A 25,146-nucleotide genomic window follows, 5' to 3' on the forward strand; every position below is an offset into this window, starting at 1 on the left:
TCTTTTTGCAGAGCTATTATTATTTGCAGACACTAAACCTATAATGTAAACTTGTATGTACTATGTAGACTTACAATTATTATGTTGGGTTTTTTAATACAGTGAACCATTTGTGATATTTTCTGGTGGATTGTCATATGATAAGCCTTGTCGAAGACCAAGTTTAACAATCATGCATGGGAAAGCAATTACAGTTCTTGAAATGGATCATCCTATAGTTGATTTTTTAACTCTTTGTGAAACCCCATATCCAAATGGTGAGTTTATTGGGAAAAATACAATTATGGAAAATATAAGCAAAGTGATCTTTCCTCATATATTAATCCCATTCCAGGGACTTCCATCCTCATATTTGTCTTCATCTGAAGAAAACTACATAACTGAAAGTACCTGAAACTTGTTTGCATTCTCAGTGTAGGAAGGAAGTAGTGAGTGGACAATAAAGCATGCATAAATCTCCACTTACAGGATTGAAACCCATGGGCTAGTGTGAGAAAACATTGCTATTAATCAAAGATAGGTGCTTATATTTCTGAAATTTTTCATCATTTACAGCTTGCTAAATTATTAAATTAAACTGTAACTTACCTGCAAAAAAACTTCGTACACTTCAGCATGAAATGAACTGTTAAAAATGTTTGCTGCATATTGTGGGGCTGCCAAGTTCTGAAATATGTTGTCAGAAAGTTCCAGGGTGTAAATTAAGAAAAGCTGTAAGTTCAAAAAGGAACTAAATTTAGCATTTGAAGCCCTCAAGCAGAAAAGTAAAATAATTCTTATATACATAGCTAAATCAAGTACATATTAAAAACTGCTAGTAAAGTGTATATGTGTTTCAGTGTCACGAATAAATTTAATTTTCTGTAATCAGAGTTGGTTTGGGCCTTCATTTAGCTGTGTCATATACTTCCCAGTACTAAGGATTTGTAGCACCTTCCCCTGCTCACAGACTAATATTTGAACATTTTGGTTTAACCTGTGTTATTCATAGCCTTGTTTAAAAACAGGCAGCAAATATTGTGCATTCATAGCAGGACTGAAGGGAAGATGAATCAGTTGCTCTCACTTACTCGTCCTTTTGGCATTGCCCATTTGAACAGTTTATTCTGAGCTTGTGCTGGAATGATTTGCAGCTGTTGAAAAGAAATTCATAATTTCACATTTGTATTTTTTTAATAACTTATCCTATGTAAACTAATATACTCTGTGCATCAGGGGAAGCATTTATTTGTCATTTGAATTCTTTAGTTTTGATAAATGAGAGAATTGTATAAAAAACCAAACCATATAATCTCCTAAAGGGTGTGCGGGAGGAAATGGTGTGTTAGTATCTGAATTGAACACAGCAGACTTACAGGATTCCTTGGAAATATTCCCCTTGAATCACCTCAGAAATGGGGGCATTGTGTGTCATGCACAGTCTGTTTCTGAAGAGCAGTTGTTCACCGTAGAAGTATTACTTCTGGACAGCAAAAATACTTTTTCTGTATAATAATTGGATTCAGCAATGCAATGATACACACAACTTATTCATATCCTATTTCTTTGCTTTCATCATAGCATCATGCTGGCAGGCTATAATACTCCAGTTCTTCTTCTGCTTTGTATGTTTGTCAACAGTACAATCCAAAAGTAATTTCTTACTTCCTCTCTGGCCCTAGTTTCTAGCTATGTCTGGTTTGTGCATATGTCGGGGGTTTATACCTCAAAGCTTTAATATACTGTGAAAGTTAAAAGAACATAAATATTACTTGCTTGCTTAAAATGGCTTATAGGAGAACTCCATGTCTTTTATACTTGATTCCTTGCTTACAGAATTTCAAGAACCCTATGCTGTAGTTGTGCTTTTGGAAAAAGATCTCATTGTCGTTGACCTGACACAAAGCAAGTAAGTATAAAATTTTGTATGAAGCTATTTGTGTATTTAACTGTCTAGTAAATTATCATAAAATTCCAAATGTTATCGTGCAATATCATTTTACTATCCAAAATCATTCACTCTTGGAAATAACTCTTGCTAAATATGTACTTCCACCTTAAGAGCTAAGTTCACCTAATGAACAGGAACTTAGGATAATATTTGTTCTTAAACTTTGGGATAAATCTACATCTGCAGTTCCTTCAGCACAACCCTCAAACACCAAAGTTAAATAATACTTGAACACATACGTGTTTTGGAAATAAGATTAAACAGCTACTTTTATGCATGCCTAGTTTCACTATCTTAATAAATAATGGCATTGTTTTATCTGGGTCTACAGAATTACTTCATGATCCAGTTGCTGGTTTAAATGACAAATACTTCTTCCATATCAGAATCCATGTTCCTATCAAAGAGGAACTGTACATCATGTAAAGCATAATTCAGTTCTTATTTATTTTGTTCTGCCTCCAACACTAGCAGTAATGTACATCCCCATTCACACTGGTGTAACTAGGAACAGATTTGGCTGTCAATATATTGAAAAATGTTAAGTGAATCATATTCAGATCACACTTACTTTAAAGAATAATTTAAAGAATAATTCAGATGATCTTGGCAGTGTAAAATGGACATAACTGAAATCAGAACCAAATTTCCTATATTTTTCAGTTGTGAATAACATTGTATAATGTGCCAAAGTGAGGTTTTCCTCCTTTTCAGGCTGTTCAAACTGATGGAAGTGAGAATTAAACTGAGATCTACTCATCTGTTATTGCAATTTTTCATTGTATAGTCAGTAGTCTACCAACCCAATCAGCTAAGATGTTCAATATAAAATCCACAGTTGTAAAAGTAGTTTGTAGTTCATAGTATATATCATATCCATGAACCTGAAACTTCTAGAAAATGTGTCACTTCTGTATAAATAAGATTTTGTTAGAAAAAAATTAGCTCATATTCATTCATACAGGTAGCCCAATTAGCCTTAGGGACTGTATATGTAACAAGAGGATTCTTGTCCAAGCAGTGAATTTTTATGTCTTTATTTGGGTATCTATACATTATTACTGATACTAAAAAACAATACCTAAGTTTCAATAAATAAGAGAAAATACATGTAATTAGTAGTGATTTTGCCTTGATTCTACTATATACTTTAATATAAGAATATGTTTTATTCTATGGCTCAGTGTGTCACAGTGCTTCTAATAAATTGTCTTCCTTAACTAGTTTTCCAATCTTTGAAAATCCATATCCTATTGACATTCATGAGTCACCTGTTACCTGCACAGAATATTTTGCGGACTGTCCTCCAGATTTGATCCCTGTACTCTATTCTGTAGGAGCAAAACATAAAAAGCAAGGATACAGTAATAAGGTAAACAAAACCAATACTCTTTTTTTAAGCAAAGACAGTAGATGTATAACCTATGTTTTGTGACATCTTACCAAATTATTTTTGTTTTACTTCTTTAATAATCACTTTAAGGTTAGTCCAACCAGCAGCTTAGCAGCCTGATTACAGTCCAGTATTTGTCCCTCAGAAACATGACCACTTAAGCAGAACCATTAATTGCCATTATACAGAACTTCATCATTAAGATGCTGGAGCTATTCCAGATCAGATTGGGTTAAAGGGAGCCATCAGTGTACAATTCAAATTTGTATGGATAGGTTCTCTCTATCAAAGAAAAAAGTGAAAGCATGATAACTGAAAGACAAAGCAGAAGATGGTCAGTAAGAGTTGACAGCATGTCTGTGAGATTTGTTATTAAATAGGGATATTAATAACTATGTCTCTGAGCTACCAAAGTCTTATCATAATGTTTTAGAAATAGGAAAAGCTGCAGAAAGTAAAAGAAGAAATGCAATTAATTTATAAATGTCAAGCTTTAAACTTGTTTATGTTTTGGCTAGAACTAATATATTTTAATAAATAAAGTAGAAAAAAGTACTGGGTAAACAAGTCAGACATCATCAGTTTTCCATTCAAATCAACAGAATTACTTTCCTTGGAGCTGGCTTGTTTTCCATTGACTCAGAAACTGAACCCTCTCTACTTCTTTTGGATCTTGGTTTGGAAAAGTACTTCAGAAAATATTTTATTTCTCTTATTTAAATCTACCCTTACCTCCTACACTTTGCCACACCTTCCTGTATTCCCTGCATCCTCTATTGTCTCCTTGCTTTATTTGTGCACATACAAATAAACACTCTGAAGGCAGGTAGTCACTCATATGCCAGCCAGCCATTTCTGTACCCACAAGCAGCCACTCCATGTATCCACACAAAGTCTGTGCTCCCAGTTTTTTCCAGCCACTCATACTCTGCACACATCCTGACCCACTCTGCACATATGTCACCCTCTACATCCTGTATCCATATATGCCAGGGCTTTAGGCACAGGACAGCGTTCTGCTCAACCAGCCTAGACCAAGAGAATGGGAGTCTTGCCATCAGTAAACAAAAGGCAAGGAAGAGATGATGATCTCATATGTTCTGTAAAAGTTCTCTTCGTGGCATCATGCTCTGATACTTGTTTCTGGGCCAGCCTCTACAGTGGTCTTTGTATTCAAAATTAATTCTCGGTCTGTTCAGTGTTCTACAGAAACTCCAAGAGACAAGCCATCTCCAAAGACCAGAAGAATTGTTTATTACTTCTCCCTCTATTCCTGTTTTAGACTGTTGACTGTTAGCTGGGTGGAAATATTTTAATAGCATAAAACATTAGGTGATAATATTAAAGTGTTATTAAGTTTCCAAAGCCTGAATTGATGACATGAAAATGTTAATAAACTGTAAAAGCTTTGAATTATACATATTTTTGTTCTTTTACAAGTTTGCTTTTTGGGGGAAGATGATGTCTACTCCTGAATTTAAAAGTGAACCAAGCAAGGTTCATCAGAATAAGTTGTGATCTCTGTACTTTTTTTTATTTAGGAGTGGCCTATCAGTGGTGGAGCATGGAACCTTGGAGCTCAGACATATCCTGAAATCATTATTACAGGGTGAGAATGAGACTGGGGATTGGTACTTTTAAAGTATTTGCATCTACTCCTTTTGATTGTGGGTTAGCTATAGACAAGAGTTGAGACTTCACAGTGTGTGCATATCCTGGCTCTTCATTTGAGCAGTGTCACCATAGAAATTCTCTTCTACTGTAGAAAACAGAACCTTGGTACCCAGGGATGAGCTACCATTAAGAATTGCCATTTGAGGCCCCACTGTTAGGCAGCAGCACTTGTGAAGGTGAAGTCTTTGGAAAGAAAAATCTATTGCAAGAGAATATATTGGCCTTGAAGGTCATGGAGAATAGCTTCAAAAAGAGAGCAACTGGTCTTCTATACCTGTTGTCCCTTGGCCTTCTGGGGACTTCCTATATGGGGACAGTTTGGGAATTCAATTTAATACCCAGCATTAGTGAGGGTGTGGTGCACTGGGATGAATTTCACCTTGTGGGTGAAGAAACAGAGCAAAAAGGCCTAGAAAGGCTCAGATTGCAGTAGGAGCCCCATGAGCAGTGCCTGATGGATTCCCAAGGGCCATACTGTGAAACAGAAGGTATTCAGCTAAGATGCATGATCGGTTTTCCTCTGGTCTCAGTCATATATTTGATAAGTTGTTACTATCAATGATACTAAAAACCTGTTCATAAAAACAAGATTATGATGTGTGCAGTAGTGCGAGAAGGTGATGAAGGGATCATTCTCATTGTAAACACAAGTGTCTCCTTTCTCCAGCTTTACTTCAGGGGTTTAATGTTAATAAAAAGAACACAGTTGTAAAGTATCAAGCAAAATGAAGTTACCCTCTGTCCTTTCAAAATTCACTGTACATGGCATTTTTAGAGTGCATAGGCTTGATGCTGGCCTGCTGCAAAGCCAAAAGTGCTGTGACTTAAACTCATTATTACTGTGGGAAGTGATTTCTTCTTGTTGTAATCTTGAAATTCACTGGGGGCTTAGTTCTCTGCAGGAAATGCATAAAAATATTTTATTAACCAAATGAAACTAATAACAAAATATTTTCTTATAGTTGTATGTATGTCTTTAATATATTGTCAGTAAGTTAAAGAGAGTTACATGAGCAAAATGAGTTTTTTCTGCTATATTTATTAGTCACTGAAAGTAGATGATGTTTTAGAATTGCATTTTGTTTTAACACATTTAATTTTTATATTTTTTAAGCCATGCAGATGGATCAGTAAAATTTTGGGATGCTTCTGCCAGTAAGTTTCTAAAGTTCACTTTTATATAATGCTGACAAATCACACAAACACACATTTATATATAAAACAGGATACTTAACAGGTTGAGTGGTAATACTGGGGCTGATATAATTAAGAAAAAGGAGTGAAATTAAGAAAATCTTTATTAAGGGAAAAAATGCTGGTAATGAGATATATTAGGCAGAAATGGGTGACGAATAACTCAAAGTCCAACATACCAAAACCTATGAAAGATGAAGTGTTGGTAAAAAACCCTTAGGACCCATTCTTCTTGTGTGTCTAGAAGAGAGGGCTCAATTAGATCTAACATTCAGCTCCAATTCTCATGTCACTTCTATACTGAGTACAACAAAGTCTTCTTTATAGCTAAGTAAAAATAAAATATTGAAAATATGAAATACGTTCATACACTTCAATACATGTTTAATCTGGTGAGGGTGAATCTTTTCTTGTCCAGTCTCAAATCCCAGGAAATAACTGGGAAGCATTACCATTCATCCTAGCAGGAAAAAGCTTCAGAATATACTTGTTCATACAATCTAGCCCTAACTGCACATATCAGCACACAGCATTTCCCCTACAGAAAATACATATAGTATTTATTAGTAAAATACATTTATTAAAATGCACATACACTTTGATTGAAATTTAAAATATTCTGCTTCAAATAATGTGACAGTGCTTCACCATAGTTCCTTTAGAGCTGCTTTGTATTCTTGTCTCTTTGGTGGTACAGGGATAAATATCACTCTTTTATGAGGTATCAGCCTCTTAAAGAAAAGAGAGTGTGAAAGAAAATTTTGGATGAAATGTTAGGCAGAGAGAGATTTATTATGGTCCTAATAACCAGTCTGTAATGGGTGCCAAGATCATAGAGTATGGCATACTTAAACTACCTGCTAGTTCCACATGGTGCCACAGAATTATAATTATTAATAGTGCTACCATTTCCAGCCAAACATGGGGGATGTTGACAAGTTTTTAATGTCAGCTAAACCTGACTTTGTCAGGTACTTCCCTTTTTGCCTAATACCAAATATTTTTACACAGGATGGACAAGGTAAAAATGAGGATTTCCAAAGCCTCATTTCACAAAGATATATTAAATAGGAACAGCAACTGAACATGACCATGGGTTGTTTTTTATTATGGAATTTGTCTGTTTGGAAACAGTGGAAAAACAGACGCATGCCACTCAGAGTTTACATCTTCCAGTAACTTCAAGTTATGGTGAACACCAAAAAACCCATCATCAAATGAGGTCAACAGTTTATCTGCAAAGAAAGAAGTTTGTGAGAGCTTTAATATGAACAAAAGTAGGATAATTAGTTTTATTTAAAGAAGTAGAGTGAGACATTAGACTTTGTCTTGTGAATATTTTGTTTTTAACAAGAATCTGCAAATACGGGCACTGAAGTAAGGGTGAAACAGTACAGACTGTTGGAAGATCCCAAGGCATTTAGTGTATGTACTGCACAGGAAGCAGTGTGCTAGTTATTCCTTCTACAATTCTGGCAGAAATGGGGAAAGAAAAATACCTTTCATAGGGAATATAACCATAACCCCCTAATCAATATATACATGCTGCAATAGGAATTTTTCTTAACAGTAAAAGCTTGATAATGATGAGATGATCATGAATATTCACAATCTCTTCAACAATAATGGTATTTTCAGTACATGTCTGATGTCCTGGTCCTAGTCCTGCTTTTCAGGGCATGTACTGTGTTTCTTATGCCATACTTGGTACTTCTTATTTACAAGGTTTTGATTATTACAAAGTTCTATTGTTTATATTATTTACAAGGTGTTAACCTTTTTAATGGAGTTCTAAGTTCATTTGAGATTTCCTAGCAAACATAATATCCTACTGGTATTTGAAGGCACAAAATACTTTGCTTTTAGACATACTTTAATTGTGTCATCTTGTATCTGAAAGCACAGATTTGTGAGAGACAAAGAATTGCTAAGCCACTGGAGCTGTTTTCTGAATGTATCTTAATTCAAAAGCCATTGCTGTTTCTTATTTGCCCTTAGAGAAGGCACAGAAGGCACTAGGTACAGATGGTACCCAGTAATTCAGAGAAGCATGGAAGACTCTTATCTTGTACTCTGCCCTATGATTCTATAATTCCTCCAGTCCTAGTGTGCATGGACTCATGATGCCTGATTTGAAGTGCCACTCTAGATTTGATACTGGCACTAAGGGCAACCTGAATCCCCTTTCATTGCCACTGAGGGCAGGAAGAATTATGTATTTATTACTGAAGCACTCGCTGCAATTTGTGAAAATTCTGAAGTGCTTTATGTGCTAAAAGTTTTTAAAACATTAAAAATTGTGTATGCTAAACCTCCTGGCATATATCTGCACTGCCAAACGAAAATGTGGTTTTGCTGTGTTCATCATCTGGTTACATAACCAAAACACTGTCCTTTCATCTTCCTGATGCTCTTGTTACACAAGCTGGCCAGGCTGAGCTACCACAATTACACTGACTTAGCAAGCAGCTTTGCCTTTGTGCATATGCACACCTTTCTAGGTGCTGGGCCTGACTGACTTTTTCTGACCTTATGCAGTTACTGACTAATACCACTGATAAGCTAATGTAAAAGTAGTAAAAACAGGGAAGAATGTAAAACATGATGGGGTGAATTGTCATCCCTCCTTTACCTCTGGAGCTTGCTGCACTGGAGTTCTAATCTTGACAAAAGTTTCTGGATATTAGGATTTTATATACAGGTATAAATACAGATCTACTTATTAGTCAAGAAATTCAAAACGTTTCTGAACTCCCATTAATTCAGAAGTATTTTGTGTTGACCACGCCACCAGAATGCTTTCCTAATGTTTTCTCTTGAATTGCCATACAGTCCTTACATTCTATCAAGACCATAACCTCAGACAAATGAAATCTTAGTTTCACATCTCTTTAGGAAAGGGTCAATATTATCAGATCTCTCTGTAACACTGAGTATAAGCCTAATTATGAACACAATGATTTACACCTTTGACATCCTGCCCCAGAAAGTACTAAGAAGTATTTCACAGACAAATACCCTTTTGGGAAGTATTAAATACATATCCTACCAGTAATATGTACCAGAATAGTATCTGTATTGTATAATACACATCTTCTCCTCTTAGGCTTTCCTAAGATTCCTTGTTATGCTACAACTGAGAAGAAAGTGGGAACTAGGAATTCTATGACTGATTTGCTTCATGTTAGTATTTTTTATATGTTTTAATATATTCCAGTTACTCTACAGATGTTGTACAAACTAAAAACATCAAAGGTCTTTGAAAAACAGAAAGTGGGAGAAGGAAAAGCAACAGCTGAGATTGTGGAAGAGGATCCTTTTGCTGTTCAGATGATGTACTGGTGTCCTGAAAGCCGAATTTTCTGTGTGGCAGGAGTGTCTGCGTATGTGATTGTTTACAAGTTCAGCAAACATGAAGTAAATACTGAAATTGCAGTAAGTTCTTATTTCACTCTCTTATAAGAGAACATAATTTCTAAATCAAATTGCCTTGCTTCATCTGTGCTCAAGTACTTAAATAAAAATAGCAAGCAGTATAAATACAGGTTTAAGGACATCCCATTTTAAACCTTTCCACGGAAATCTTGATCCTACTTAAGTTACTGACAAAAATCTGAGGGTTTGGGAACCTACTCTCAACTTTCTTTTTGCTTTAGTAGTAACATACAGTGCAGCCTTTCAGACATAGTTTGCTTTTAAGACTTTATGATACAGTAATCTCTGTTGTATTTACCTGGTCTAAAGTTCCTGTCTGCTGTACGTTTTTATCAGTTGATGTACACTGCGTACATGCACAATGCTCTTTTTAACTCGAGTATTTAATCTCTTTAATTTCTGTTCATAAGGAGACTGAAAATTATCAGTGGGTTTAACAAAACAAAGGGTTGATTTTTTTCTGGCTTATGCTGATGTTGTTTCCCTAAAGATGGAAACTGTGTGAAATGCTGGATTATTTGTCACCTTCCCTGATTATAGTTCTTATCCTTTTAACACTATTTAATGTACTGTGGTAAAAACCTGTGTCACTTTTGGCCTGTAGCCATGTGCCATTCTGTATAGAAATTCATTACCTGTAGCTCTTCTGTTGTTTTCCACTCATTTCCCACCCCCCACCCCCTGCCAGGCAACTGTTAAGCTGCTTGAATATATTTCAGGAAAGGTTTAAAACTAATGAACAGTAATTTCACGTTACTGACCAGCTCATATATAATGCTGCTAAAATTACTCCATTTCAGTATTCTTACATTGTTTCACAGCAAGTGCACCTAATCTTTTATTGTGTATAATTTAATGTCTTTTTTCCCTGTCCTTCACTTTTCCGGCTGAATTGTGTCATTACTGGTATTTTCCAAAGTGTTACAATATGTGCAATTTAACAGTTTCTCATATTTCATCTGTAATTAGTAAGCATTTTTCTCTGAATATTAAATTATGCAATCTTGGTGGCATAGTCACAGAATTCCTCTGGGTTTTGTGCATCTCTGGAATGGGCCTTCTCTCTTGTTTCTGCATTTTCTCTGCTTGCATTTAAGTCTTCACTCTTAAATGATGGGGTTTTTTTTAATCAAAAGTACAGAATTCTTTGTTGGAATCTGTACCTGACTTTAGGCTGTGTGCCTTTGTCTATATTGAGACTGAGTTGGCCAGTCTCAGGATTTCTTTGCTGCCTGAGGTACAAAGCACTTTGTGTCCTCCTCTCCTTGTCATCCGGACTGAACTTACCTTGAATTCAATCTACAGTTCCCAGCATTTTAAGGCCCCCACATTGGTTTGACTGCCCTGATGACAGTGTTGTAATGTTATGGCTGTGGTAAATGGGAAGCATGGGGGCTACTCACAGGCTGCTCCATGTAGCAGGAAAGTCTGCAGCTGAATATACCTTGGGGGCATAGGCTGTGCCTGGAATTTCCTCAGCAGAAGTATTATTTGCATCATTTCATATCAGATTCTGGAGGCAAGGAGTATGCATGAGACAAATTCTGCTTCATATCCAGCCTTGGAGTCATTGCCATGCAGTTATATAAAAAGCATTTGCTGCTGTTATTTTTGTTTTCTCATCTGAATCCACTCCATCCTGTCTCAAAAGGATTTATTAATTAAACATGATCACTTTCTCAATGAGCATCTTTCCTCAGTGAAGCTCCTCTTCAAAGCTCTTGAGTAGAACCATAGGAAAAAAGGTCACACTCATTTGAATATGGAGAGGGGAATCAATAAGCCTAGTGAGGAGATCCCCCAAAAATATCTTTATTCTCTGTCAAAATAAATTGGTTCAACAATTCTATAACCCTCCTAAGGTCTGGTCAAAGCGGAGACAAAAACATAAGAAAAATTCACAGTCATGTTGTTAGTCTGAATTTTTCCTTCTCCCTTCAAATGCACGATAGCTAGAACTTAACAAAATTAATTTTAGTTGAAAAAGGAGCACACACAGAAAAACATCCAAAGAAGAGTGATGCACTTCTAACATGGTAAGCAGAACAGAATCTTCAAAAGTTACTCCAGGCCTGCATAAAGATTAAACAGCATTATAAATTGTTTCAGTCCGCTGCAATTACTTCCAGATTAGATTTTCCTGAACTCAATATTTCACTCATTTGTCTTTGAAGGCAAATGTTGTCTGTAGGTTTCTTTAACTGATTCAGGCAAAAAATATCAGTGGATTTTGCAAGGAGAAAACAAAAGTGAAATTTTGAGAAAGGACCTCTCTCTCCTGGTTGAACAGAATCACTTCTTTCTGAAATCTTGTATGTTTTAACACAGTGATTGAGAAACAGGTGACCCTTCAGTACTACTCACCTTTATCTCCTGAAACTTAGGTATTTTGTCAATCTTCATTCTGGTACAGATGATGTCTCAGTGAAAGATCACGAAGATGGAGCTTGCAGTGTCTACCTCTGCAATTGTTTCTGTTCCTTTCAAGGTAGCAGCACTGAAATTACTGTTCAGCTAGTAATCCCCAAACCTTGTCTCTTTGAGAGCTATACCTTGTACATTGTCTTTTCAAAATGGGGATCTCCTTGCACAGCTCACGAGGTAGAAAGAATTGCTCAGTATTTACTACCTAGATTTGAACTTCCTGTCCAGTTTCCCCTGTGTTTTGGAGTCCTTCAGTTAATATTTCCTGAATAAGTGGAAAGAACTGTAGGGTGGTTTGGCCTGGTTGGTTTCCTTTTCCCTTTCTAGAGAGGCCAGAAGGAAAGCAAAATGTAAATGGTTTGAATTTTGCTTTCTAGAATCCACTAAACTCTCATTTATTCTAAGGAATACAGAGCTGTGTGTGCTGTTCTCTCTGATTTCCTGGCCCCCACCTATGGACAAATGAAGCTCATGTATCAGTACTATTGACACTGTCAGGCTTATCCATCCTGGCTAAAACTTGTCTGGTAGAGAGTTTGTTGTGCTAGTAATCAGGAGGCCGAGTTGATGATCATTCTAGTTCCTATCTCATGTTGCTGTTGTGCTGTATAAATAACACATAACAAATTCTTTGCCTGCAAATTATAATGATAAATGGGGGTTCTTTTAAAAAAAGGCATAATGATACTTATTTGAAAGTAACAGAACTTTCAGCAGCTTTCCTTATGAAATAACTTAGCTTTTTATTTCTTGAAGTCCTTAGAGGTACGACTTCAATGCGAAGTAGAAGACATCATTACTCCTGAACCAGAAACAAATCCTCCATTTCCAGATGCATCCTCCCAGCTTCCTTCTTTAAAGAGCCTTTCAGGAAGTACCAACACTGTAGCATGTGAAGGAACGATGAAGGACAGTATCCCATGTCTTAGGTAAGTCTGTGCCATTGTTCAAATATTTATCTTTCTAAAAAGCATGCCTATCTGTTAATCAATCCATCAACTACCAAGAAAAAGAGGTCAATCCTATGTATGTGACACAAAATGACAAGAAACCAGAATATGGAACAAACAAAGTAATTAAGGCAAAATAATCAACGAGGGATTTTTAAAAGGATAGACATAATTATGAAGAATATAAACTGTTATAGTAAATGTTTGACTGTCGTTTTCCAGTGTGATCTAGGAGTAAATCTTACAGGAATTTCTGAGGAACCTTTTTTTTAAGGTTCATGAAGAAACTTCCATAAAAGCTGACATGTGTAAAGCTTTCGCTCCTTGATTAATTAGCATAACACTAAATTTTTTCTTCATGAAAAAACTGTTATATACATATATATATATATACACTACATATATTTTATGGTGTGTAAGGCATGGAAACTGTGTTCATACTTATGAAACAATCTTTAAAATATACAATTTTGAAACAGTTTCACTGTGTGGAAGTGTATATTTGTTTAATCTTTAGAAAGAAGCAAATTGTTTTCTGTTGGAATACATTATCACTGTGTTGGAGTAGATTAATATGTTCTTATTAATAAGGCAGATAAATTATGGGTTTGAATAGTTTAAAACAAGAATTCTGTACAAAACTCTATAAACTGTAATTTTCCAGCAATTAGAGTGCATTGCTGACAACAATTGCTCTCATTTTAGTGAATTCATTATTATTTTGGTCTAATTATTATTAAATCTTTTAAATGCCTCAATTATTTCAAAAGCAGTTTAAATGAACATTTCTTGATTTTGCAGATACTTTGGGCTGCTTGGCTCCTGAAAATAGCATTAGCATTTAAAAGCAATATTGTGCTATTGTCCTTGTAAAATTAATAGTATTTTTTGGCATTCTGTTCATTTGTCCACCTAATTCAGTCAGGCAGTTGAACTTCAGACCTCAGTTTAATCATTAATTTGAACTGAAAATTAATAGAAGAGGCAGAGATAAGTTATTTAAAAAGTCCAAATGTGAAATCTATTTATAACATTGAAATCAGGAAGAATGCAATCATTTCAGTGGCTAAGATTTTCCCTTAAGAGATTCTTACTTGATTTTGTTTGGGAAGGAGAGGAATTGTTGACGCTGGAGTCTCAGAGAAGTTGAAATGAGCCCACAGAGGTTCTGCTTGTTAGTTCTTAGAAGCTTTCTTGACTCCATATAATCTCACATTAAACTGTCCAATAGATTTTGTCAAATTTTACACAGAATAACTGTAATCTTATTTTTACTGAGAAGTAGTTTTTCAATGTCAGAGTAGTTACAACACTAGAGCTGCTGGCACACTTCTACATTTAGATGAAAGTATACTTACATATGCTCTTATCTTTCTCAGTAAGGAAAGACATACAAATACCCTCACTTTCCCAGATCCTAACTGGGTCCACAGGACTTGTCTGTCTAAAAACTTCTGATCTAAGCAGAATTATGGTGGTAAAATGAAAGTAGTGCTGAAAACACAGAAAAAAGCCAGTAAAGAACAGGCTAATGCTGTTGACTTTATATGCAAGCCATTTAGGTGGGCAGCAGTACAGAATCTAAAGTAGACCAATAATAATGTAAAGCTGCAGCCATCTGCAGATGGAGAGTGAGCGCAGAGCTTGAACTATATTGATAATGCACATAAAATTTTACACACATACATAACTGGCTCCATTATGTTTATTTTCTTATCTGCTTCTCAACATTGTTACAGCAAATGAATGGCACTCCACACTACATAATTTTTTCTAGCTAGGAGTCAGAATCACTGAATGTGTTTGTGTCTGTGAATGGGTACTAGGAAGAAAGTAATTGGAGGGACTGAAGTAATGAAAACTTGGCACTTTTCTGAAATCAGAACTGTTACTGAGAGAGACAGGCAGCAGTATGGAATAAATACTGTTCTTGCTTCTTTCAGAAGATTTTGCAGTGAAATATGCAGCTGTGATAACCTAAGAAACCAGTGGATTTGTGGTTATGCAGATAAATACTTCTGATGTAATGTAAATGCTGTTATCATAAAGCTCTAACCAGAATGTCAGTCTTTGTTCCCAGTCTTCTGGTATCATCCCAAAATTAGGTCACTCAAGGGTTTTGACTGTAGCTTCAAGTAACTCCAAAGTGATAAGGAGCTCTGAATAGGTTGTGAAGAAAACTAAAAACCAAAACTTTGCAACAACTAAATTCAGTGTAGCAGAACAAGAATGTGTCAAGGAAATCACTGAAATGTCTACATTCCTTCTGCTCATACTCCTGCTTATATTATAAACACTTCAAAAAAAGCCATCCAAAACAAGGTGAAGAACTGAATATCCGCATTACTGTTAAGCAGGATGGTTAGTGAAACAAGGGAAATAGCTCAACAATTCTTAAGTAGGAAGATTTCACAGACACATGGGAATGACAGCCTTAATAATGAAATCTGAAATTACTTTACTCAATTATTATGGTCTTTCATCACCTAAAGCTTATTCTATGCTTAGAGAAAAATCCCTGTGAAATAATACCCATTTTCACCAAGGTAGATCCTCAAAGTTGCAGTGAAAAATACTTAGAGAGAAAGGTGATTACTTTTTTCCCTCAGGTGACAACAATCCAAAAGAAACCTTAGAAGAAACCTTACTTCAAGTTCTCTGATTTTTTCAGGGTGCCATTAGAAACACATTGGAAAAGTAGTATCACATTAAAAAGCATGTTTTAGAAGATCAGAATTAATTCTGCAGCGATTGTCAGTCTTAGGTTAGCTTGTTTAGAGGAGGGAAAGTATAAATGCATTGCTTTGACAGGTACTTGTTGGAGCAGCATGCTTGCCTCTTGTGTTCCCCCACATCATCAGTTATCCATTAGAAAATGTAGACAGAAAGCTCAGCTGAAAGGGCATTAGACTAAGTCCTGGTTCTTGGATCTCATTTACTAGTTCTGTATTTTTATAACATTTTTAAGGGCAGGCACTGAAAGCTGAAAATGGGGTGCAAGATGGGAAGACCACCACTGTTATGCCTCTTAAAGGCTTATCCACAGATATTAGAAGTTGAAGGGCTCCATCACAAAGATACTCTCAAGAACTGTTTGTAAAATATTCAGCTTCTGCTTGCTGTGAAGTTTCTTTGAAAATATTACATCTTTACTGTATACAACTCTTGTTTGTAGCTTCAGTTTATCCTGGTTTCAAAAGACCCCTCTCCCTTAGCAGCTTGAGTTCACGGATGTTCATGCCTTTGTTCTCACCACAAGTACTCCTGGGTAATCCACAGCTTGCTTCATTAAGGTTGTGGATAGCATCACTTCAGAAATGCTCATGGATATGTAACATATGAACAAAGAAAAGGGCAAAGCTTTAGTGCCAGCAGAACAGGTCAGAAATTGCAAAACTCTGAGCAGAGGTTTGCTGTTAATAGAAAACAACAATACAAAGCTGTTGCCAACTGTAGTGGGTTAACAGTTGCTGAACTGTACTGTCACACCTTTCCTATGACAATATCTAAGCCAAGTACCTGATTACTGCTCCAGAAAAATACACATGCAAGGTCTGAAGAGTACCACAGGTAAAAGAAATAGCGTGAGTGTGCCAAGCTGCTGTTAAGGAAATGTATTTAGAGAGATAGAGGAGGAATGACTTTCTCATGAAGTAATAAATAAGGGAAAGTTCTGGCAAGGTCTGTGAATCCTGTAGAATAGAAATGTAAGTATTACAGCATAAACTGTATTACTGAAATGGTTAAACAATTCAAGAGAGAGTGTGTATTTTGAACAGGCAGTTATCAAAGAGGTATCAGGTGCAGGTACCCGGGTGCTGCTGGAAAGGGTTGTAGGGCAGCCTCTGTGAGAAGCAGCTGGGGTTTCCCTGTGCTGGACACAGCAGGGCACAGCTGAGCCCCTCAGCCGAGAGGGTGGGCCCTCTGGGAAAACAAATTTAACAAAGGACAAAAATGCTGCACAGCAGCTGTGAGAGAGAAGCACAAGAAAAAAGAATGAGAAACAGTTCTCCTGACACCCAGGTGAGAAAAGGAGGAGGAATTACTTCAGCACTAGAGTAGAGATTCCTCTGTGGAGGAGACCATGATAGTACCCGATGTTCCCCTGAGCCCCATGGAGAGCCCACATTGGAAAAGGCTCCTGATGGGAGCTGCAGCCCATGGAGAGGAGCCCACTCGGGAACAGATTCTGTGGCACAAACTGCAGCCCATGAGGGATCCACACTGGAGCAGTCTGTTCCAGAAGAACTGCACTCCGCACTAGAAGAGAGGAACTGCATGAAGAAGGAATGGCAGATACAAAATACAGAGTGTTATGAATGGACCACAAACACTGTTCCCCACCCCTGCTGTGCTGCTTGGGGTGGAGAAATGGGTAGAAGAGTCAGGAGTGAAACTGAGCCTGAAACGAAGGGAGGGGAGAGGGTAATTTTAGTTTTAAAGAAGTTTTCACTCTCCTACTGTATTTTTAATTGGCAATAAATTAAATGAATTTTCCCCAGTTTGAGTCTGCATTGCCTCTGATGGTAATTGGTAAGTGATCTCCCTGCTCTGTCTAAACCCCTGAGCTCTTGAATCTTATTTTCTTCCCCTGTCCTTTTGAGGAAGGGGAGTGCGAGAGCAGCTCAGTGGGTGTCTGGCAGACAGATGAGGTCAACCTGCCAACAGATATGATGGCCTCATTAAGAAAATAGTCTTTATGTTATAAAAAAAATTTCAAAAAGCTTCTACTGTTAACACTGAGCGGGAGATTTTACCTGTGTCATAAGGTAGACCCAATGCTCCATATCAAATCATGAAAGTGTGGGAAGTAGTGCACTGTCATTTGTTTTTCATAACTTCTTTCAGAATTAAAGGACTAATTTCTTTGTGTATTACCCATTGTGCTGCTGGAGTTACCTTGTTGAGAACTTCTGCCCTGGTGTTATTCTGTGGTTATGTTTTATTTCCATTTACTTCAGTTTTCTGCTTTTATCTTCAATTTTCCAGGATTGCCAGTAGCCCTATTTGCCACCAAGGCCTGTATCCCAACAGATGCAATCAGAATATTTATAGAGAACCTGATAGCCCTGCTTATTGAATGGGAAGTTTGAGTATCCTCTCTTGAAAGAACTGCTTACTTATTTGCTTCTGAATAGGAATTAGTTGTGTTTTTTCCAATCTGACCCATCAGCTTTTCAGGTTAATGGGCCAGAACTGCTTGGAAAACTTGCAGAGTCACAATCAGGAGACAGTCTGTGTCATCAAAGATCTCTTCTCCAAGATCCAGTACACAGGATAATACTGCTTAAATATGGTAGACATATATGTATAGAGAAGGACTCAAAGCTGAAAGATATATTATGTACCAAAATTGTGATTCTTCAGCATGTGTTGTCCATGCGTGTGTCCACTAACTACTCTCTTACCTCCTTCATTTCTCAGTCTTTTCTGGAGACTGTTTTTTCCCAGGGGTAGAGGATTATTTGTGATGGACCGCCCTATTTTATGGCTGTGTGCCAAGGGGTGCAATACAAGCAGCCTCACCAGTAACAGCTGCAGTGAAAATGCACTGACTAGTGGGTTTTACCTGCAATTTACTACCTGCAGCGTGACTGTACTAATGACTAACATGAATACCTCAAAGTATTGCTATTACTGCATAATGTTTTCTTTCAGCATATCCCACATTAAGTTGTACCACTCAAAATGCACATAAAGCAGTCATGCAGAGGTGTTCAGCTCTTACACTTCCCCTTAAAATGTACACCTTCACTACCTACTTTGCAAGTCACTGAACTAACACAGTAGGAACAGGCGTTAGTAGTTATATCAGATTTGATGCAGGAAGCATTCATTCACATATTGGGTGATTATACTCCTAGAAATAAAAGAGGACTTGTTTGCATGACATGGACAAACAGATTTGTCAAGTCCATAAGTTTTGACTATGCTCTGGTGAGGACCATTACAGAAAGGTATATCTTCTCCTCTCTTGCCTCTTTGCATTTTTCTGTCATGCTTTACTTCACAAGAAAAAAGTTCCAAATACACAGAAATGTCCTTTATCAAAGTCTCTTATTCTCTACCTCTTCTTCTTAGCGTTAAGGCTCGACCTGTGCGGATGCCTCCTGGCTACCAGGCAGATCTTGTTATCCAGTTGGTGTGGGTGGATGGTGAGCCTCCACAACAGATTACCAGTCTTGCTGTAAACTCTGCTTACGGACTGTAAGTAACTCAAAATTAAGGTTACATTGATTTATTGTTTATTGCACGAAATCACATGTTTTCCAACTATACTTTGAAATTTCCCACAGACAGTTAACGTCAAAGCAAAGTATTCAAAAGACACTGTAAATCAGATTATTGGGGAAAATTATTTGACCTGATGTAGAGATTGTAATGTGGGATGTTAAACTGCAATTCTTGCCAATATTTTTACTAATCATGTTTAAAAGACTATCTTTTCACATAACTCTTTCCTTCCTTTCAAATAAGATCTAATTGCATTTCAAATCTGTAATTTTCAAAGTCATTTTGAAAGGTTAACCAAGGTGAAATGCATTTAATAGAAAATGGTGAAGTGATTAACTGTTAAATGCCATTTATCATGACGACATATCTTAGTTGGAAATTGTCTTCTGAGAGCAGCATTTTTATGTCTGTGCTAATGTCTGTTTGCACAAGAGCTGGTGACCTGAAATTGAGAATTGAATAAGGAACATTTAGATGCTGTATTCTGTATGGCAATGCAAATGAGTGTGTGTAGTTGCTTCCTCAGGCTCAATTTATTTGCAGATTTTTAATGTTTTCTCTTACTGAGAGTCATCCAGATACATTAAAATGATTTTCTCTGTAGGTGTTATTCCAGTAAAACTATTGGCTGTAATGGGTGTTAGGTGCTGACTCCTGCTGATTTTCAATAAGTCACTGGACTCTTTTCAGAATTAGGCAGTATAATGCAGAGTTTTTACATTTGTGCAAAAATATTGTCTTTTGGGGGCTGTTTTTTCAAGTCTTCAGCCTGAATTTCTAGATAATTTCCTATTCATGAATTCTAGGATTTTCTTTTCTTTACCATACCTTGATGCATTTGTCACTTGGGCAAATTGTTAGGGTTGGTCTGATTTGCTCCCTTGCAGGTCTCAGACCTCAAGGCAACATCTAAATAATCACACCATTCCCTCACTTGTAAATTATTCTGATAGGTTGTGGTCCTCCTAATAGTCACAGTGGTTTCCTAAACCACTGGTTGGATTCAATCAAGTGCTTTAAATTGTTTCGTTTGCCAGGAGCAATAATGGTTTACAGGACAGCCTCCTTTAAAACACCCTATGCTAAGTACGTGAGTGTTTCAGAAATATATGCATGTGTGAATAAAATAGCCTGATAAGCTACATTTAACTTTCCCAAAAAAGCTACCCAAGAAAGGTCTTTTTCCTTAGATTTTTTATGCAGACTCTCTTCTCTCTTCCTATCTCGTCTCTCTTAACTTTTTCCTCAGGCCTATTTACTACTTTAATTGTCACCTGTTATCTATCTTCACAATGTGGAAAACCTTTGCCATTTCAGCATGAAACCTGAGAACATGTAATTTTTGCCATGCTAGTTGTAGAGTTATTTGGGTCATCTTTTGGCTTATTTTTCTTCCTATACTAATCAGTTTAACTAGGTCGAAGGCATAAACTGGTGTGTGTTCTGGAGAGTCCCTTCTTAGTATTCTTTTAGTTACTATGATTTCTGCAGATGTTTTACTGCAGCCATGAAACAGGAATAAAGATGAAAGACTTCAGACACTGCAAAATTTTATTAATGTATTTGGTTTACTTTTAACAGTACCAAGGCTACAAATTAAGAGTATAACACCTGTTTTATTTTTGTTGAAATGAATCATCAAAAACTTCTTCATGTTATGAAAATAGAAAAGAAAATTTTACAAAGTACTTCAATTACAACTGAAGAATTAGGTTAACCTTCAGGAACAAGGTTAAATACAAATAATAAATCTGTTTTAAAGTAGGTTCTGTTTGACTGAAAGCAGTCACTTAAAATTTATTACCAGCTCATGGGGTAACAGGTTTCAGCTAATCTGCATAATAATCATCAAGAAATGTCTGATGAGGGTTTTATGACATTTCTGTGAAAGATATCAACAGACTAGAATATCACCTAGCAACTAATTCTGTTCATTGCTCAAAACTGAGAATTTAATTTTGTATTTGATTTGATAAGGACTTTGTTGTTAGCAATTTATCTTAAGCCTTGTTAATAGTAATGGCTGTCTAGATTTTTTTACCAATCCTCAGAAGTGTTATAATATTAATGAGCAATTTCTGATTCTTTTTTAAACTAATTTGTTTGGGTGTAAGAAATACTAGATTCATGCTTGTGTGTTAAATTAGAGGAGTTTAGAAAAATACAGATTAGGAAATGATACATTTTGTTAAATTGCTGGCCAGGGGTGTGAATGATCACTAGCTCTCCTTATGACTCATGTTTTCCAAAATTAATAAATCTCAGCTTAATAATTTTCAAAGTGCAAATGGCTGTTCTTTTCCCTGGAGTATTAATAGATGAGAGTGACACTTGTCATTTTTATTCCTTCATTTTTTTTCTCCACCTAGAATGCAGAACTTAGGAACACACAGAATCGACCCTCTTCTAGTTTAAAGCCCTTACCCCCACTCACGTGAGCCCACTCCTTGAGCTTGTCCAGGTCCTTCTGGGTGGCATTTGTCCCTCGGGCACATCTCAGCTTGGTGTTGCCTGCAAACCTGCTGAGGGTGCCCTCAATCCCACTGTCTCTGTCACTGGTAAAGACCTTAAACTGTACTGGTTCCCAGTATGGGCCCCTGAGGGACACCACTCCAATGTGGGAAAAAAAGTCAATGGGGAAAAACCAGAGGTGCATCCACAGTATTTCTGTAGATGCTGTACTAAAGTCAGCGTTGAGACAAGGGTGGTAAACAGAGTGTAGTAACAACTGGCAGAATTTGAGCCCCTTTTGTGCCTTAATTTGCTAGTTTGATGGTGCCTTAATTTGCTAGTTTGATGGTGCCTTAATTTGCTAGTTTGACAATTAAGGAAAAATAATTTCATTTTACCTTACATATTACTTTTTTATTTGCTATAAGGAGCACTCTTTTTTATATTGGAAGCAGATTAAGAAAATGTGGGACAGAGGAAAATTCACTAGCTACCCTGCTTTCCCTCCACCTCATCACTTTTCTCTTGTGTTGTTGTTTTACTGCACACAAATTCCTTTCTGGTATTTTGGAGATATATTAAGAAGAATCTGGTGGAGGTCAGTGCATAGCTCACTTTTAGTGTGAATTAAGTGCTTAAAGATCTTGCAGGGATTTGAACTAACCATCTTAATCACTTTTTACATAAAATGACAGAACCTGGTTGAAAGTGATTCTGAATATAATTGAACACGGTTTGGAGTTTTGAGTTTCTTTGTGGCTGTACCTGCAATCCTTTCTGTCTGGAATTTAAAATTGCAGTCTGATACAAAAGGAGCGAGATCTTGCCCATAAATCAAACCATCGTCAAAATGCATTTGCAGAAGCATTTCAGAGGGGTAGAGACTGTTTTAACAGGAATCTCTGCTGTAGATAAACTGACAGAGTTGGAAGGAAATTTTGTAAATGCCTTTCGGATTTGGGTATCTCCACAATACAGCCTAATATATTTCATTTGTCATTTATATTTAGCTTAAAAAGAATTATTTTTTATGTTGTATTTGTATTTATATTTTAATTGTATTTGTATTTTACATAAATTCATAACCACTTTTTAAGATCTATGCCACGATTTTTAGGCTTAATTTATATCCTTATTATTAGAATTCTATAGTTTAGTGAAGCAATGTTTAGACATTACTGCCATGTGTTTGGTACAAGAAGTTGGTAGAACTTGTAAGTCTGCTTTCTGGAAACTTAATTCAGAAAGCAGTTTTTAAAATTCAGGATTACAAATCTGTAAGAAATAAAAAATGTAAGCTTTGAGTAGTTCCTAAAGAAAAAGTTTGTGCAGAGTTCGTAATAATAATTATTATTGTTTTCAGAACTGAATTACATATTACTAACACTTTTGAGGGATGCTTCTCTTTGCAGAGTGGCTTTTGGGAACTGCAATGGTTTGGCTGTTGTGGATTTCATGCAGAAGACAGTCCTGCTGAGCATGGGCACCCTCGACCTCTATGGATCGAGCGATCCGTACCAGCGCCAGCCCCGCTCACCTCGCAAGAGCAGGCAGTTTGCTGCAGGTAGGAAATAGTCATTGTGGTTATGAGCCTGAGATGTTTCTTTGATTTTTTTGCCTGTGGCTTTTTATAGTGCTTTTGAGATGCATGACTATTTGCTGGCCCATGGAGTTTCTATAACTTGACAAAAGAAACTTGACGTGCTCCAGGTGTGGGCACTTTCTCAGAAACAAAATGTTTTATGAGGTTTTTTTTCTTTTGGGATGGAGGTCAGCAAGTCATTCCCTTAGCTGAGTCTGTAATAGAAATCACAATGAGCAGATTAATAAATTGTTTCTGTGGCAGTCACTTGAAGTGTAGTTTGTATGCTGTTTTCTTTCTGGTTTCAATAAGTTCATACCAATAAGTAGGACTTCAATTTAAGCTTAAAAGTACCTTCTACCAGGTGCTATTCATTACAATACTCAGTTGTGTTTAGTGAAGTGTAACACCTGAGAGGCATTCTATGTTGGTAGTACAAGCAGCTCAAATTAAGCACTTCATTAGTGAACTGAAGTTTTTGATATAAGCTTACAACATCCATTTTAAAATTTGATGCTAAGAGGATTACATTTGTAAGTCATAACTGTTATTATGTATTGTGTATTAGAAATATTAGCTCTTCAGTACAGCTAAATTTTACCATACCTAAACATTTACTTGTATGAGAAAACCTCAGAAAATCATCTATGTTTCAAGTCTTTTCACTTGACATATTCCATAGTAACATGCAAGAGTCAGACACAATTATGAAATGTGTTTTACATAGCTGTGAAGTTTTAGAATTAGATTTTAAAATAACTTCGAAAATGTGGAGTTTTAAATCTAACCCTAAAACTATAAGAGCAACAGATTATAGTGGGTTTATGCCATCAGCATTTTCATCAGCAGACCCTGCACTAAATCATCAAATCCTACTTCTCCATAGAGTTATGGGAAATATTTTTTTAATTGGGAATGTATTTACACTCCAAATAGAAAGGAAAATTTAGGGAAAAATTTAGAGAACAAAATATAAGTCTTCAGGCCTACTTCTGCTCCTGAAAGACCATTTATCTCACTTTCTGTGCATTTAATCATGCCAAGCTTAGTTCCCATCTGTGTCAAGTGTTAAATATGTAAATTTGGCACAGCTGAGGAGAGAAGAGACAAGCAGCTTCAAGTTACCTTCGGCTTTTCTGTCTGGTTTCAGGCAGCTTCACAGCAGCTCCCTGAGAAATGTGAGCAGCTAGCCACAAACAACATGCTGCAGAACCCTGTACAAAAGGTGGAGGATTGCTCATGTAGAAAAAGCTGTTATCAGCACTGCATCACAGAGGGTTTTTCTCTGTCAGTGGCGGTCTGGGCCAATCTTTTAAGGCATCATTCCAGCTATCCAGTGCTGCCAAAATGGAGCCCACTGGGGATAAATGACCACTAAGAAGGATTGCACACTTCTAGATTGCTCATAGAAACTATGCATCTAAAAAAGCCTCAGCTGCTTTCTCACCATCCATCCCACATCCTTTACTTTTTTGATTATTTTTCTTGTTATGTGTCCCAATTGGAAGGTAAGCATCTGCTGAAATTTCTTCACCTTGGCTGTTCTAGATGCTGGTTATGATATCAGTTCCTTTCACTTTAGACTGTTTTTTCTCTCTTTCCTCTGCCTGCTGCTGATGCTGGTGTACTGGCATGTTCCAAAGACAACTTTTGCATGCGTGGCCTGTCTAACTTTTATCCAGATTTAACGAAACGGATCCGTACTTCCTATCAGAGTAAGTTCTATAAAGGTTAGGCAAAAAGCTTTATCATGATTGGACTATGCCTGACTTAAACCCATGTGTTTGTGCTTTGTAATGTGTTTTTTAAAACACATTCAGCATGCATGCAAACTTATTACATTTTGTGATGTCAACCATGCTTATTTTTGACAATTACC

The 25,146-nt window shown here is 36.6% G+C and overlaps 1 protein-coding gene across 3 annotated transcripts in view; it reads left to right on the forward strand.

The window, feature by feature from the left end:
- Positions 1 to 25,146, forward strand: part of STXBP5L (syntaxin binding protein 5L) — a 191,711-nt gene that overhangs the window by 118,124 nt on the left and 48,441 nt on the right. For 2 of the 3 annotated variants that reach the window (XM_069021293.1, XM_069021288.1), the window contains exons 10-18: positions 103 to 257; positions 1,816 to 1,888; positions 3,155 to 3,302; positions 4,865 to 4,932; positions 6,112 to 6,152; positions 9,409 to 9,626; positions 12,807 to 12,979; positions 19,082 to 19,207; positions 23,098 to 23,249. In XM_069021293.1, coding sequence (XP_068877394.1) covers positions 103 to 257; positions 1,816 to 1,888; positions 3,155 to 3,302; positions 4,865 to 4,932; positions 6,112 to 6,152; positions 9,409 to 9,626; positions 12,807 to 12,979; positions 19,082 to 19,207; positions 23,098 to 23,249 — 1,154 coding nt within the window. Of the gene's footprint in view, positions 1 to 102; positions 258 to 1,815; positions 1,889 to 3,154; positions 3,303 to 4,864; positions 4,933 to 6,111; positions 6,153 to 9,408; positions 9,627 to 12,806; positions 12,980 to 19,081; positions 19,208 to 23,097; positions 23,250 to 24,910; positions 24,983 to 25,146 lie in introns of all 3 variants that reach the window. The other variant, XM_069021303.1, reaches the window with a different exon arrangement.

Source organism: Aphelocoma coerulescens, chromosome 1 (assembly GCF_041296385.1).
Source record: "Aphelocoma coerulescens isolate FSJ_1873_10779 chromosome 1, UR_Acoe_1.0, whole genome shotgun sequence".
Taxonomy (NCBI): Eukaryota; Metazoa; Chordata; class Aves; order Passeriformes; family Corvidae; genus Aphelocoma; species Aphelocoma coerulescens.